Source organism: Acomys russatus, chromosome 4 (assembly GCF_903995435.1).
Source record: "Acomys russatus chromosome 4, mAcoRus1.1, whole genome shotgun sequence".
Classification (NCBI taxonomy): Eukaryota; Metazoa; Chordata; class Mammalia; order Rodentia; family Muridae; genus Acomys; species Acomys russatus.
The window spans coordinates 81,307,262-81,321,844 of record NC_067140.1 but is presented as its reverse complement, the minus strand read 5'-3'; the positions used below and the strand labels follow the sequence as shown (position 1 = coordinate 81,321,844).

Below are 14,583 nucleotides of genomic sequence, written 5' to 3'. Positions count from 1 at the left end.
ACTAGCATCAAATTTCACTTATTTGACAAGTTTTTTGTGTGCTTGAGGCACGTCAGTCTGACCGCTCCCGCTTGAATACGCGGGCTTCTTATCCAGCTGCAGATTTCATGAGGCCTAAATAGAATCAAGCAGCCATTTCGACATTGATTGTGCCATGCAATGGCTGCATATGAGACGTTGAACTGGGTGAAATGTGTTGTTAACGGGAATTTCATTTCTTCCTTTTTGCTCTTGTGTTCGCGCGGCTACAGGAGCATGCACCGCAGCGCCTGAAGGCTGCCTGCGTTCCTCACAGTCACGTGATCCTGTCCCAGGTTCCCGCAGAAGCAGCCTGCTCTTCCCAGAGCTAATTTGTCCCTTTGGGGCTCTGCCTCCTCTTGAACTCTGTGAAGGCATTACTTGCACTAATCCAAAGCCCTCAGGACATTCTGCAGCCCTAAGGAGTGAATCATTATCTGACCTTATCTTCCTTCTTTCCAGCAAAATAACACAGCTTCTTTCAAGGAAACTTTAGAATCACAATGCTGAGCTACTGGAGCTGAAAATAAGGCCTGGGTGCCAAGTCTCGGTGGGCTTCCTCAGGGAGGGGCTCTGACGGTAACGAGCTGCTTCAGCTTGGATTTGAGGGATTAGGGGGGAAGTAATGACAGTATTTTGCTCATGTATCCTTATATCCCCAAGTCAAATCGACTCAAAATGTAAACAGGCCTTCAGCCCATTAAAATCCAGTCTTACTTTTATAATGTGGATATTAAAATAGGAATGAAGCCCAGTGAAATGTCTTTAAGGCATCTTTGAGGGAACCAGCTTTGAAGATTCTTTGTTTGGGTTAATCCACATTGCTTTATGAGCTTTGAAAACGCCTTAAAAATCAATTTAAAGAGACCGCAGTGGAGAACACACATTGCCCTATTCTAAAGGTTTTTAAGTTTTTGAGAAAACAAAGTGACATCTAAGAACACATTATTAAACCACATTTTTTGCCTCAATATAACGAATAGAAAGGACGCATAAAACAACAGTCCTCTGCTTGAAGCTTGACCACTGCAGAAGTACACGTGAGATGTAACCGGCGTGGCTAAGCATCAGAAAGGTCCTTCTAGCGCCTTACCGCTTCCCCTCACAGCCTCCCTCTCCACTTCCTGTCCTTCGGATGATGAGCAGTTGGCTGGAATCCCCATCCCCAGACAACAATGGGACAAAGGAGAGGCTCAGAGTCCCTAAGACAGAGGGCTGTGGCTGCACTTTGAGGTCCTTCTACACGCCAGCCAGCGTGTTAGGCCCCGGGAATGAGTAGGGAGGAGATGTCAGCCTGGAAATCAAGCACAGTTTCCCCTCTCCCACCTGCTGCAAAGCAATGCACGGATGCCAGGAGTGGCTGAGCCTTTGGAAACCACAAATAATTCAGTAAGCCAGGGCGCTGAAGAGTCCTCACTGCTGGCATTTTCATATATGAAGTGAATGATTCATTTAATCCCAAGAAAACACTGGTATGCTGTCTCTAAAAGAAACAATCGTACATAGACACACTACTGAAAACGGCAAAAATCATCCTGTTGTTAGGGGTTATGACGTGACACTTGACCGTCTTCTCAGAACAGGGGAGCAGCACAAACCTCCACATTCACAGTATTTTAAATGTGTGTACAACAAATATTCTGTCTTCCTATAACTTAACTACAAAACCAAATATATGACTCAAAATCCAGCATGTACTCACAGGAAAAAGACTGAAGACAAAACTCATAAAATCCAGGGACCTGTAAACAAGACAGTGAACAATGTGACTGGACTGCAAATAAACGCAGCATCATGAGAGTGTTCAAGAGACTCATGCCCCCTGCCCCTTGCCGTGACCAGCCAGCCAACAGTGTCTAGTCACTGGCGTAGGTGAATGTATACACCACAGGCTTCATTTGGCAGCAATAAAGTATTTTTGGACTCTCTCACAGTAACAAATAATAGCTGTGCAATTGAAAGCCAATGCTAATAATGGACATTCTGTGGACATGACCTTCCCCCTTCTTTTTGGGAGAGTTAAGGAGACACTTGGCTGTGTGATAGGCTATTCTGATCTTTTTCACTTTGATTAGCAAAATTAGCCAATTTGTGTTTTCACAGGCAAATTATAAAGTGCCATCAAATTAAATAAAAAAAATAGCCATCCCAAGGAAAAAATCGTATCTAAAAACATAGAGAAGATAAGTATAAAACAAGTATAGAAGGCCATTCCAGGCTCCAGGCTTGAAAAGGATTTCCCTTTTCAAGATCCAGAGTCTCTATAAAAGCTGAGCATTTAATATTAAAAACTATGGTTCTAGAGGCTGAATGATGAGGGTTCTGTTTAGATGCACCCCTACAAAGGAAATGGCCCCCACCGTCTTTGGTTATCTCAAAGGTACTCCAGAACCTTCTGTTCTATTAAAATGGGCACGTACCTTCCTCTTCAAAATATTTAGTGATAAGCTTGGGACAGGCAGTGTGCCAAAGAAGATGTGGAATCCAGGCATGAGGCAGAGAAAGGAGCTCACATGCACTGCATGCACAAGTGCTGAGGCTGAGAAAGGGGGCTCACATGCACTGCATGCACAGGTGCTGAGGCTGAGAAAGGGGGCTCACATGCACTGCCTGCATAGGTGCTCTTGGGAGGCAGGCAGCAGGGCCAGATATCATGCCTCCTCCTTCCAGGAGCTTTCCTGAGTCACTGGCTGTTCCTTTCACCCCTTCTCCTATCTTACGTTCTGGAGTTTCTCCGGCTCCAGATTAGGGGTGGAGCATGAGGCACCAGACTGACTGCACACTGACGTGTGGCTCAATGACAGCCGCTGGCTCAGGAACGAGCCTTGAGTCAACCAGGCCTCTTGAAACTTTGGCTGGAAATCTGAGCTCCAACCAGGATGCCCTCCCACGAGATTCTGACGTGGATGTGAGGCTGTCTTCTATCTTCTCAGACTGGGACCAACAGCAGAGAGCCGGGATAAGGAGGTAAAAAGAAAACTTCCTCCTCAAATTGGATTATCCAAGCCTGGGATCTAGAGCTGCCTAACATGACTTCTACCACTGGACTTGTCAGCCTTGTTTGAAGGGTTTTCTGTTCCCTGCCGTACAACTTCAAAGACTCAGAGAACTGCACACAGTATAGAACGGGACAGCAGGTGGCCACACAGTACGAATACAGGTGAGATAGAACTGGACAGATATTTTTGTCCCCTTCTGTAAGTCTTACCCAAACTTTATCAACTAGAATGTCTAGCAACCTGTTTTGTTTTGAGGGTTCCAGAAGATCACGATGTGAGGCCTGGCTTACAGACCACATGCTTGGATCAAGTGCTGCCTAACAACTCCTTTGCACAACAGATGCCTGACAGCAGCACTTGCCTTGCCTCATATTTCTCATCAATACAAAAGAGCTGAATACAAAACGCGGCAGAGTCTCCCAGGTAGATGGGGCGGAAGTGGGGATGTTCCTCGGAGAACAGGAAGGAGGGCAGGGAACTCTCACTGCTCAAACTGCTGACCTCGTTGTCATCACCCACGACGGAAAGCAGGCTGAAGTTCTGTTCCACGTCCTAGAGCAAAAAGAGAGAGAGAGAGGCAGTCCATGGCAGCCCCTGATGACGGCTGCACTGAGTCCACAAAGCCTGTCCCTACGACATGTGTGACTGAGTTACCTGAAACAAACTGCCCTGAGGAGGTCCATCTGAAGACCTTCTTAATGAGATTCAAAATTTACAGGAATAAGACCAAGTTCTCGCACAAAGGCCGGAAAGCAAACATTTTAACTGTTCCAGTGGTAAAGATTAGTATGGTACTGCTATATTGTATGTATTCACACTGTCAGCAAGTCCTGTTTTGAAAACTGGTTTCATTAAGATTTGGTAGTACTAGAATTTCTGGAATGTTCAGGTGATTCTGTGAATGAGATGGAGCCCAGAAAGGTCCACTTGACCTCATCTAGCAGGGATTTAACGCTGGGTGTGCCCACTCTGACTTGGGGGCTACCTGCAGACATTGTAATTCATGGGAACACGGCTCATTCTGCATTCCTTCTGGAGTTGTTATTAATCAAAATAACACAAGCACATAGTCAAAATATTAGTGGTAAAACTTCATAAAAGAAAACCAGCTGTCTCTTGTCTCCTACCCCACTCCTCTCTATTAGGTATCGCTTTCAATCTTTTTGTTTCTTGGGGTACTTATCTCTATTTCTGAAAAAATATGCTTATACTGCTATTTCTTAATTCAATTTAAATGTTCTACTATCGAGCACTGAAGTAGTAGATAGATTTAATGCTTCTCTACCATTCCTCCCATGCATTCTACCCCCACAGTATAATTAAATCACATTTCTAGTTACATCGGTATTAACATTGTTATGATATATTATAGATTACAGAATATAGATACTGTTATGATATATTATTAAATATGTTAAAATGTATAAAGTAGTATGAAATAACTCCGTTCTCATTTTTGTACTTTGTTTCCTTTGTTTCTACATTGTTTTTCTTGTTTTGTAAGAATTGTGAAGCACTGGTCAGATGTTTTCTAAGCAATCGGGTATTTGAACTGAGCTATAAGCTTCACTGTTCCTCTCCCCTACCTAATCTGGACTTGGAGCTTTCAGTGGTTTGAAGGAGAAACGTCCCCTCTAGGCTCAGGCATTTGAACACTCAGGATCCACTAGGTGATGCTGTTTGTGAAGGCTTAGGAAGTGCGGCCTTGTGGGAGGGAGCAGTCACTGGGGGCGGGCTGTGAGAGTGAATAGCCTTGCCCCACTTGCGCTTTAGTTTTCACTACTTCATGCTTTCCGTTAAAGAGGTGATCTCTCAGCTTCCTGATTCCGCCATGCCTGCCACATCCTGCCATGACTCCCCACCTCAATGGGCCTTTATCCCTCGGGAGCTGTAAGCCCAAATAAACTCTTTTTTTCATCAGTTGCTTTTGGTCATGGTGTTTTATCACACTAGCAGAAAAGTTACTAATACCAAGCTCTCCCAGCCTACAGCTCCTTCCTGCAGAGAGACTGTGGGAGGAAAACAGTGGCCCTCAAGAAGGATGGGATAAACATTGAGATGTAACAAGAATAAATTAATAAAAAAAAAAATCTAGTTATGTTGTGTTTAATAAAAAAAAAAAAAAGAAGTGTGTGTCTGCTTCTCCAGGACCAGAGGACATTTAATTTACAGGGCAGGGAGACTTCGCTGCCACTAAATTAAGGACTTTGAGGAGAAAAAACTCTCCTGGCTTATCCAAATAGATATGGTGAAATCACAAGAGAGGCAGTTGGGGGTGGGGGAGGGGCGCACTGTTGTGGCCCTGAAGATACAGGAAGAGGGCAAAGGGCAAAGGGCAAAGAAACACATGTGCTTCTAGACACTGCAAACCAACAGAAGAGGCTCCCTAGACCCTTCAGTAGAAATTAACCTCTGCCTACACTCTGACGCTTTGTGTGGTGAGACCTAAGGCAAAATGGTCTCTGGGCCTGCAAGACGTATTGTTTTAAGCAACCAAGTTGTTAAGGAAGTGTGTGTCTGTTAACTGATCAAAGTACCAACAGACCGCTCCTACAAACACCTGGCTTCCAGGAGCGGCTGGGGTTCCTCGTTGGAAATGGAGAATTCCACTTTCTCTACCCATAGCCCTTCAGATTCAGATAGGATCAGAGAGCCAGGTTTTCTTGGTTTCTCCAGGCAATATCTGCCTGGTCATTTCCCCTGGGGTGTGGCTGGCTGGTCAGCTATGTAGAGTGTGCAGAGAGTTTGGGGTCCAGGCTACTTCTTACCAGGCTGCCAAACAGGCCGCGTCCTCACCCTTGTTTGTTCCTTACACACCCCCAGCAGAATCCCAAGCCTTTGTGGGGAGTCCACACCACTTTCCCGTCTCCTCTCAGACGCACTTCCTCCTTTCTTGGTTCTGCTAAGCCAGTGCAAACTCCTGCATCGATTTTCTTGATTCTCAATATTTTTAAAGTGCTTATCTTCCAATAACTCCCTTACATCCTGTTGTCTCTGTGGATTTGTGCCCTTTTCACTTCTTTACTGTCATTTTAGTGGGGTCTTTTTCTGGAAGGGTCAGGAGATAAACACAGGAAATCGATCCACCATCCTGCTTAGCTAGATGCCCTCGGGGGATCCAACACCTTCTGGTTCTCCCCTCCTATTCCCCCCATGTGTGGGGCTATAGAGGGGTGACCCCACTCAGAGAACACTGTCACCTTTGACACCCCCACTCTCCTGCCCCGGGTACGGTGATCACCTAGAGCTAGTGAGTTTCTTACTGCGGGCTTCTCAGAGACAAACCTAAGCTGGGGTCTCAGCAGCTGCCAGGAACCTCTGAGATGAGGGAAGAAGTGAGGTAAGGAAGAAAGGAGCGCTCCAGCACAGGGCTTCGGGGAGCTGCTCTCTCCACCATGGGCTCCATACTCACTGCCTCAGAGGCACAGGAACTCGGTGCTCATTCCCCCAGCTACTCCTCTTGTTCACCCTTGGCTGTTCCTTACAGAGTTGGAGCTTGGCACCTCTAGCCTTCTTTCTTGGGGTGCTGAGGGGCACTAAGTGACAGAGGGCTGGGTGGAGGCAGGGAAGAGGTGCACATCCAGCAGCAAATGCAAAGGTGGCCCTGCCCCCATACGGCACCATGTCTGTGCCCCCCAGCCTGTTCGCTTCCTTGCAGATGGCACAGGATTCAGCCTCCATCCCCACCCTGCAGACTGCCTGGAAGGGCAGACGCTGAGCTCACTAGTGCTCCAGTCACAGCGCTGTCCTCCAGTTCAGGGCTAGCAGTAAGACAGTGGCACTCTCGCTCCTAGATGACTCCTCATAGAGTCCTTGGTATTGGGGATCAGACAGAGAGTCTGGCCTTCCGACGGCTCTGATGTGGAGTAGCAGCATTTAGTGCTGCCGTCATACATCTGACTTATTCTGTTGGCCGCTCGCCACCCCACCCACCCCGCCACCCGAGAGATGCCAAGCCTCTAGAGGCAGCAGAATAGAGCAGCCTGTCACCAGGAGTTTGTCCTTGCCCATGTCACTGGAACGACCATGGTGGACCATGTCAATCTCCTACTAGAGAAACTACAAGGCCTTCCTCTGCTCCTTAAAAGGTCAAAATCCTGAGTAGGGCCATTGGGCTCGGGATCTCCCAGCGCCCCAGTCAACAGAAACAGATGACACAAGGCACGGACGGAACCCATTTGACAGGGGAACAGTCCAGGAGGGTGTGGGTGGGATGAAGGAAAGTAACAAAGGAAGATGCCTCAGGGACAGCTGAAGAGGAAGATGCTACCAAGAGAATCCTGGTTAACCAAATGAAGGTGGGCTTGAACCTGTAACTAGAGAAGACTCTTATGAGAGCCTAAGCAGCACATAAGTGTATATACTTATGGTGTATGTACCTGGCCATGTATGTGCACATGATATATATCTGCATGTGTGTATGTATGTGTGTGTATGTGTGTGTATGTGCGTGTGTGTGCACGCATGCGTGTGTGCGTGCGTGTGTACGTGTGTATATGTGTGCACGTGTGTGTATGTGCGTGTGTGCGTGCGCATGCATGTGTGCGTGCGTGCGTATGTGTGTGTGTGTGTATGTGTGTGCATGTGTGTATGTGCGTGTGTGTGCGCGCATGCGTGTGTGCGTGCGTGTGTATGTGTGTGCATGTGTGTGTATGTGCGTGTGTGCGTGCGCATGCATGTGTGCGTGCATGCGTATGTGTGTGTGTGTGTATGTGTGTGCATGTGTGTATGTGCGTGTGTGTGCGCGCATGCGTGTGTGCGTGCGTGTGTATGTGTGTGTATGTGTGTGTATGTGCATGTGTGTGCGCGCATGCGTGTGTGTGTGTGTGTGTGTGTGTGTGTGTGTGTGTGCATGCATGCGTGTGTATGTGTGTGTGTGTGTGTATGGGGTGGGGAAGGGGGCACTCTAATAAGCATTTTACTTCTCCAAAGTTTCTCTTTGGGCACATAAGAAGAAAAAAATCTGTGTATATTAAAATTGTTACAAGTAATTGAAACACAAATAAAATACAACGTGCAGTCCAAGCTGTGCAGAGGGTGTGTGGAATTAAGGACTAATTACAGTGGGGTCAAAGTCACTCAGAGATAACTCAAGGCCATGGTTACTATGTGCTGGGGAGAGGCAGTGGAAGTTCAGCGGAAGAAAGGGCACACCAGAACCCAAGGGGAAGGAGGGAAGCCCAGCAGCCAGCAGGCAGCAAAGGCCCTAAACAAGATAAGCCTTACCTGCATATCATCAGATACTTTACTTAAGTATGGTGACAAGACAACCTCAGATGAAGATGCTCTGGCGTCTTTCTCCTGCAAAGGACCAGAGGAAGACATCAGAATCAACCAACCCACCAAGCTGGCACTTAGAGCTCGGTGCCCTCGCTTCTTGGCTAGGAGACACTGGCACAGTGATGGAGCCCACACTCTAGAGCGTGCCCATGAGGCTTGCCCAATATAAACTTAGACAGTTTCCCCACCTTAGGATGACTGGGGCCTTCTTGCAGGAGATGACAGAAATCAGTGTTGATCCTAACACCAAAGGCTCATCGGTTGTTACAAATAGCCCCAGGCCCATCCCCATCCCTCAGCCCAGAGGAAGCAGTGCCGCTTACCTGGGTCATCTCCTCTGCAGAAGCACTTCCCCCTGGCTCTTCTTTACAAGAACCCTGGCTGCCACTCGTGACGTCAGTGTCTTTGAAAGAAAAGGCAGAGTAAGAACCGAAGGTGGGTGATGTGCGATCCACAGGACCGTAGGAAGCTGGGAAGCAGGACCAAGTAGTTTAAATAATGGTGGATTTGCAGATGTCTATTCCAGAGAAGAGAAGTGAGAAAAGCAATGGGGCCTTGCAGCTCATCCTAATCCTCATGCTGACACTCAGGATTGTAGGCTAGATCCCCTTCAGCCCTTCTGTGCCTTACCCACCATGCTGCCCCAAGGAAGCTGTGCGGGTGAAACAATGCACACAAAGGAACGTGCCTGGCGTGCTGGAGCCCCAGCCTCTGCCGAGCTGCGCAGCCCAGGGCCAGCTTTGAATTCACATGCTTCCTGCCTCAGCCTCCAAAATACTGGAATTAGGGCTGCATGTTACCATGCCAGCTCCCTCATGTGTTTTCTAAATAACAATAACTGGGCCTGGGCACTGTTGTTTTAATATGCTCTGCACAGTCAGTAATTTGGACATTCCTCACATGCTTAAAACAATAGGATAATTTGCCCAGTTACTATACAAAAGCCCCCTCCCTCCCAGTCTCTCTTTCTGCCATCCACCCTCTCGGTCCTCCCCCCTCTTTTCTGTCTCCAAGGCATGCAGGCCTTAGGAGAACAATTTGGAAGAGATCTCACCATAGGGAAGCCTGTCCAAACTCCCGCCTCACCAAGGGCCTGCTCCACTGAGGGACCTCAGCAGTGACTTTGGCTCTCCTCCTCTGACGGGTCACAGGTTAGACCAGCCCACAGATGCTCTACCTATGGGCATGAGGCACCCTGGGACCTCTGAATGCCCTAGAGATGTAGTCAGTGAGAGCACGCTGCTCTGCCTTCATGTTTTTAGCTATCCCATCAGACATTGCAGGGCTCATGGTCCTCTGCTTCCTCCTCTGACCAGCTCATCAGCAGGATGACTCCTGCAAACAAACACTGCTCAACCCAAACTACTGGATCACGAATATCTCCTGCCTACTTTTAACAAAGATGTGGGTAAATGAAATACAACCAGAATCAAAGAGAAAAATTAGATGCACAAGGAGGTTTTTTAGAGAGCGATGATGCTGAAAGCACTGTGAGAGAGACTCACACCCAAACACGAAACACGGCTCATGGGCCATGAGGAAGTGTCCTGAGAAAGGACTGAAAACCCTTCTGAAGAAAGATGTTTCAAGGAAAGCAAAACCTATTGAGTCTCTAGTCCCTGAGCATATTCTGTGCCTGGGGTTTCTAGCACTTTCACAATGACAAGTCTGACATGATCTCATGGACTAATTCACTTTGTTTTGAGCTACAACACACAGAAAGGTGTTGAGGTCAAGAGCTTCTACACTGGTCTCTTCTAAGTGACACCTACAGAGATGATGCAAAATATTTGCAAGATCTGTTTCCATCATCCCTCTGTCAAGCCAACACACCTAGTTCTGACTTCTACTATCATTGATTAGTTTTGCCCATATCATTAATTCCCTATTTTAAACTACACTGTTTTTTTTAATGATAGTTCTTCTTATTTTAAGTTTCTAACTGAAGAACAGGACTAACAGAAAGCCTAATAACACTACCTACCCCATGTGTATATTTTTTACAATTAGAATAACATTTCTAAAAAATAAAAAAAAAAAAAAAAAAAATTAAAGAATAGATTAGATTTACAATGATCTAATAATCCTGGTGACTTAACCACTTGCTAGTCCAACGCTCACAAGACAATTACTAACGACAATGACAATGGCTAATTGTCTTAGCTAAACTGTCGTGAGGTGTTGAAACTTATTATTAAGCAGCTGCCACCATTGTCCCCAGAGGCGGCTGCATTTCAGAACTGGGCAAGGTGATGCTACATCACTCCTTCCAAAACCTCGTGGGTTTTATGAAGTTTAATTAGTTAATGCTCACAATGTGCCCTGGGGTCATCAAATGTGACATGCTATCTCAGAGAAAAGTCAAGGCTGTGCAATTATGTGTCACAACTGAAAACATGACCACAGCCACAACTTTGTTACTTCATGGCTTCCACCACTCAAGCAACTTCGGAGTCACAAACAGCAGATTATTCCGTCAGAGGGGGAGACACAACTGTCCATGGCATTCTCTCTGTGTGAGATTACTTCTATGAAGAGGGTTTATCACAAGGCTAATTAAGCTAGAGGTTCAAGTGCCTCCCTGGTACAAGCTGCTCCCAAAGCTCAGCTCTGACACTGCAGTCCTAATTATGATTATCAGCATTACACAGTTTCACTGGACAATTCCATAGGACATTCAAGGACTCAGCATTTCTCTTCTCTTCTTTCAAACTGGTGTCACTGGCTAGAGGGGCAGATCAGTGGTTGGGTATTTGCGTAGCATGCATGAAGCAGTGCTGGAGAAACAGAGATAAGAGGTCCCCAGGGCTTGTGGTCAGCCAGCCTGAGTAAAATAAGTGAGTTCCAGGTTCCATAGGAGACTCTGCCTCAAAACATATGACGGAGAGAAAATGGGGACGGCTCCCAAGAGTTGGTGAGATGGCTTGTGGGTAAGCATGCTTGCCACCAACACTGATGATCTGAGTTCCTTCTCTGGGACCCATGTGGTCAGAGAGAAGTGACTTCTACAAGTTCTCATTTGACTTCCACACATGTGCCATCACACACACACACACAGACACACACACACACACACACACACACACATGATGCATACATACTTGTTCAATTGTATGCATATAAGTTTAAATGATATTTAATTTTTATATTTAGTCAAAAATCAAGTGCATATGGATATAAATGTAAACATGAAAGAAAAAACAACAGTAGGTAAATAATTGTCTCAATTCTATAGGTCTATTCTGCTCTATTCCATCTCAAACCTATCTATGCCTAAGACTTGGAGCACATTACTTTGACTTCTTCATTGAAGATTTTCTAACTGTTTAGCATTAGTTAGGAATGGACTTGTTAACATTATATAAAATACAATTCAAAACCAAACATTGTATATTGCAAGAATACTTTCTACTGACAAGGGACATTCTCCACACTGACAATCTCGAACCATGAAACTATAGGCACCATGCTGGTTAATGTTGTAAGCCTGACAAAATCTAGAATCACTAATGGGCCACTGAACAGTCTGTGGGGGGGCCATCTTGATTGTGTCAGTTGAAGTGGGAAGCCCTGCCCACTGTGGGTGGCACCATTCTCTGGCTGGGAGCTGCAACTGTTTAAGCCAAGAAAAGCAGCTCAATATGAGCACAACTTCACTGTCTTCTGCTTCCTGACGATGACCACGTTATGACTGGCTCCCTCAAGATCCTGCTGCCGTGAGCGTCCTGCCAGGGCAGACTGTATTCTGGAACTGTGAGTGAAACAAAGCCCTTTCTCCCTACATCACCTCTCCCAGGGGAGTTTATCCCAGCAACAGAAAAGGACCTGGGCTGCGCACAGAAGAGCCATGCATCTAAGTGAGTAACTCAGGAGCTCAACAAGTACATGGAGAAACGGACGGCGACAGTGAAGCAGGGACTTCTCCTGTCTCAGAGTTAGACCAGGTCAACAATAATGGCGACATGGAAGAGCTGAGTGTCATTAGTCAGCTCTTTTTCACAATGCGACATGAAACTCTAAACTCTGAATAAGGAAGACATGTTCACACCATTCACAAGGCCAGTGTACAGGAACTGACCCTACATCAGGCTAGAGTAAAAGACATTCATCCAAACCCAGGGTAGAAAGTACACAGGCTATTTTTCTAGACAATGCAGAAAATTGAAAATTAAAGACAAGGGAGCCAACATACATTCCAAGTGGCAACCAAACTGTTTCCCTAAAGAAATTTTAGCTAAAAGAAGAGACTATAATTGCAAGCAAGAATTATTCATAGAATAGCAATGATAAGATTATTAGTATCAATATTACTTGATAATAGCGTATGAGACACAGTGAGGTAATACCATGTGAAAAGATTAGCCCCTGGCGATGCAGTCAATTATTTAAACTGAAGACATCTGAACAGTAAGGAGCAACAAGAAGTAACAGACTGGATGGGCAGACTGGCCTGCAGACGCAGCTTCTTTGAGACACGCCACGGAAGGAGTTTCCTGGCTGGGAGAAGGCTGACAACCCCTACCACCTGGCAGTAGGAGTTCAAGTATTACAAAACCAGCAGTATCCCAAGCCCCGCCCCCAGGAATGGATTTGGTCTTTCATCTTGCAGAAAGAGTTAAAAACTGATTAGGAAAGAGACCATAGTGGCTTAGAAGCAAGTAGCAGTGCTTCCCTGAGTGTCTGGCCACTGAAGAGGGTCAGGGCTGAGGTGACATTCACAACTATATCCAGGGACTGGCCTTGTTACCTGACCTAAGAAGGTAGGTTCAGCCAATTAAAGAGAATAGTGAAACATGGAGAAAGAAGGCTTATCCAATGTGGCCACACAGGAAGGAAGGAAGGAAGGAAGGAAGGAAGGAAGGAAGGAAGGAAGGAAGGAAGGAAGGAAGGGGTACAGTGATTCTGAGTCCAAATTTTAGGGCTGACTGGTTGAGGTTTGAATAGAGGGCAAGAGGAAGATAAATTAAGCAGTCGGTCCAGATGTGGTCCCAGGCATCCCTGACCCACTGTTAGCTCGAGGTGTGGGAGTCAGGGAGCATCCAAACACCCATCACACCTGCAGATACAGGGAACAAATCTGTCTGGAGTAGACCCCAGCCTAGGGAAATGTGGCTCCATGCCACCCTGCACTAGTGAGCAAAGGAACAAAGCTATTTCAGCCAAGCTATGTGCCCACTCAAGCCACACTCGCTGCCTGAGTGGCAAGAGACACAGAAAACAAAAAACAACCACTCTTTCCCCCAAACCCCAAAACAATAAACCAGTAAATACACCATAGCTTATGCTTTATCCCAGGAGTGTGTGACACAAGCAGCCCCAGAAAAAGTGTGGGCTTGTATAAGTGGAACTTCTTACTTTTATCTATGCAACAACCCCTATGGAGACAATAATCTTTAAAAAATATTTATATTAAGATCCTAGAAAGATGGCTCAGCAATTACAAAGCACCCACTGCTCTTGCAGAGGACCCACGTTCAGTTCCCAGCATCCACATGGCAGCTCACAACTGTCTGTAATCCCAGTTCCAGAATCCTGACACCCCTGAAGGTACCAAGGAAACACAAGATATACAGATATAAGCAGGCAAAATACAAACATATAAAATAAGTATGTCTAACTATATGTATGTATCTATGTATGTATGTATGTATATATATATATTCATATCTTATTTTCTTTTTGGTATTTGGTTTGTATATATTTCCATAGCTTTGTGTGTGTGTGTGTGTGTGTGTGTGTGTGTTCTTTTCCTTTGAGTTTGTTGGTGTTATTTTTCTCTCCTGCTTCAAATAATAATGAAACTCATTTACATTCTCAATCCCCCTGCCTCCACTCTCTACCTCTCCCCTATCTTTCCTCCTCTTTACATTTTGAACACTCTAACTTATGTCTTCCGTTTTTCTTCTCTCTCCTGTTTAGTTTTGAAAACCATCTCTATAACTTTTTTGTTTCTGTTATTTTTGCTTCTACCTTTCTTACAGATATTGGACTTACGGATGCTGGGCCAGAGAAAAGGCTGTGTGTAAAGGTGCTTATCACAAGCTGGATGACTGAGTTCAATCCCAGAAGCCTGTATAGTGTAGGGAAAGAAACTGTTGCTCAAATTGTCCCCTAACCTCAACATTCACACTATAGCATGAGGGCACATGCATGCACGCTTGCACTAGTGCTAACATGCTGCCAACCGACCAACCAATACATGGACAAGCAAGATGGCTCAGCAGCTAAGGACGCTTGCCACCAGGCCTAAGAAGTTCAGCTTAATATACAGTACAAGTGGTGGGGA

The 14,583-nt window shown here is 45.9% G+C and overlaps 1 protein-coding gene across 1 annotated transcript in view; it reads right to left on the bottom strand.

The window, feature by feature from the left end:
• Window positions 1-14,583, bottom strand: part of Cfap61 (cilia and flagella associated protein 61) — a 272,515-nt gene that overhangs the window by 195,038 nt on the left and 62,894 nt on the right. Inside the window, exons 8-11 of the mRNA XM_051144932.1 lie at window positions 8,621-8,700; window positions 8,244-8,318; window positions 3,379-3,569; window positions 1,721-1,760 (exon numbers count right to left, since the gene is read on the bottom strand). Of these exons, the coding sequence (XP_051000889.1) occupies window positions 1,721-1,760; window positions 3,379-3,569; window positions 8,244-8,318; window positions 8,621-8,700 (386 nt within the window). The remainder of the gene's footprint in view (window positions 1-1,720; window positions 1,761-3,378; window positions 3,570-8,243; window positions 8,319-8,620; window positions 8,701-14,583) is intronic.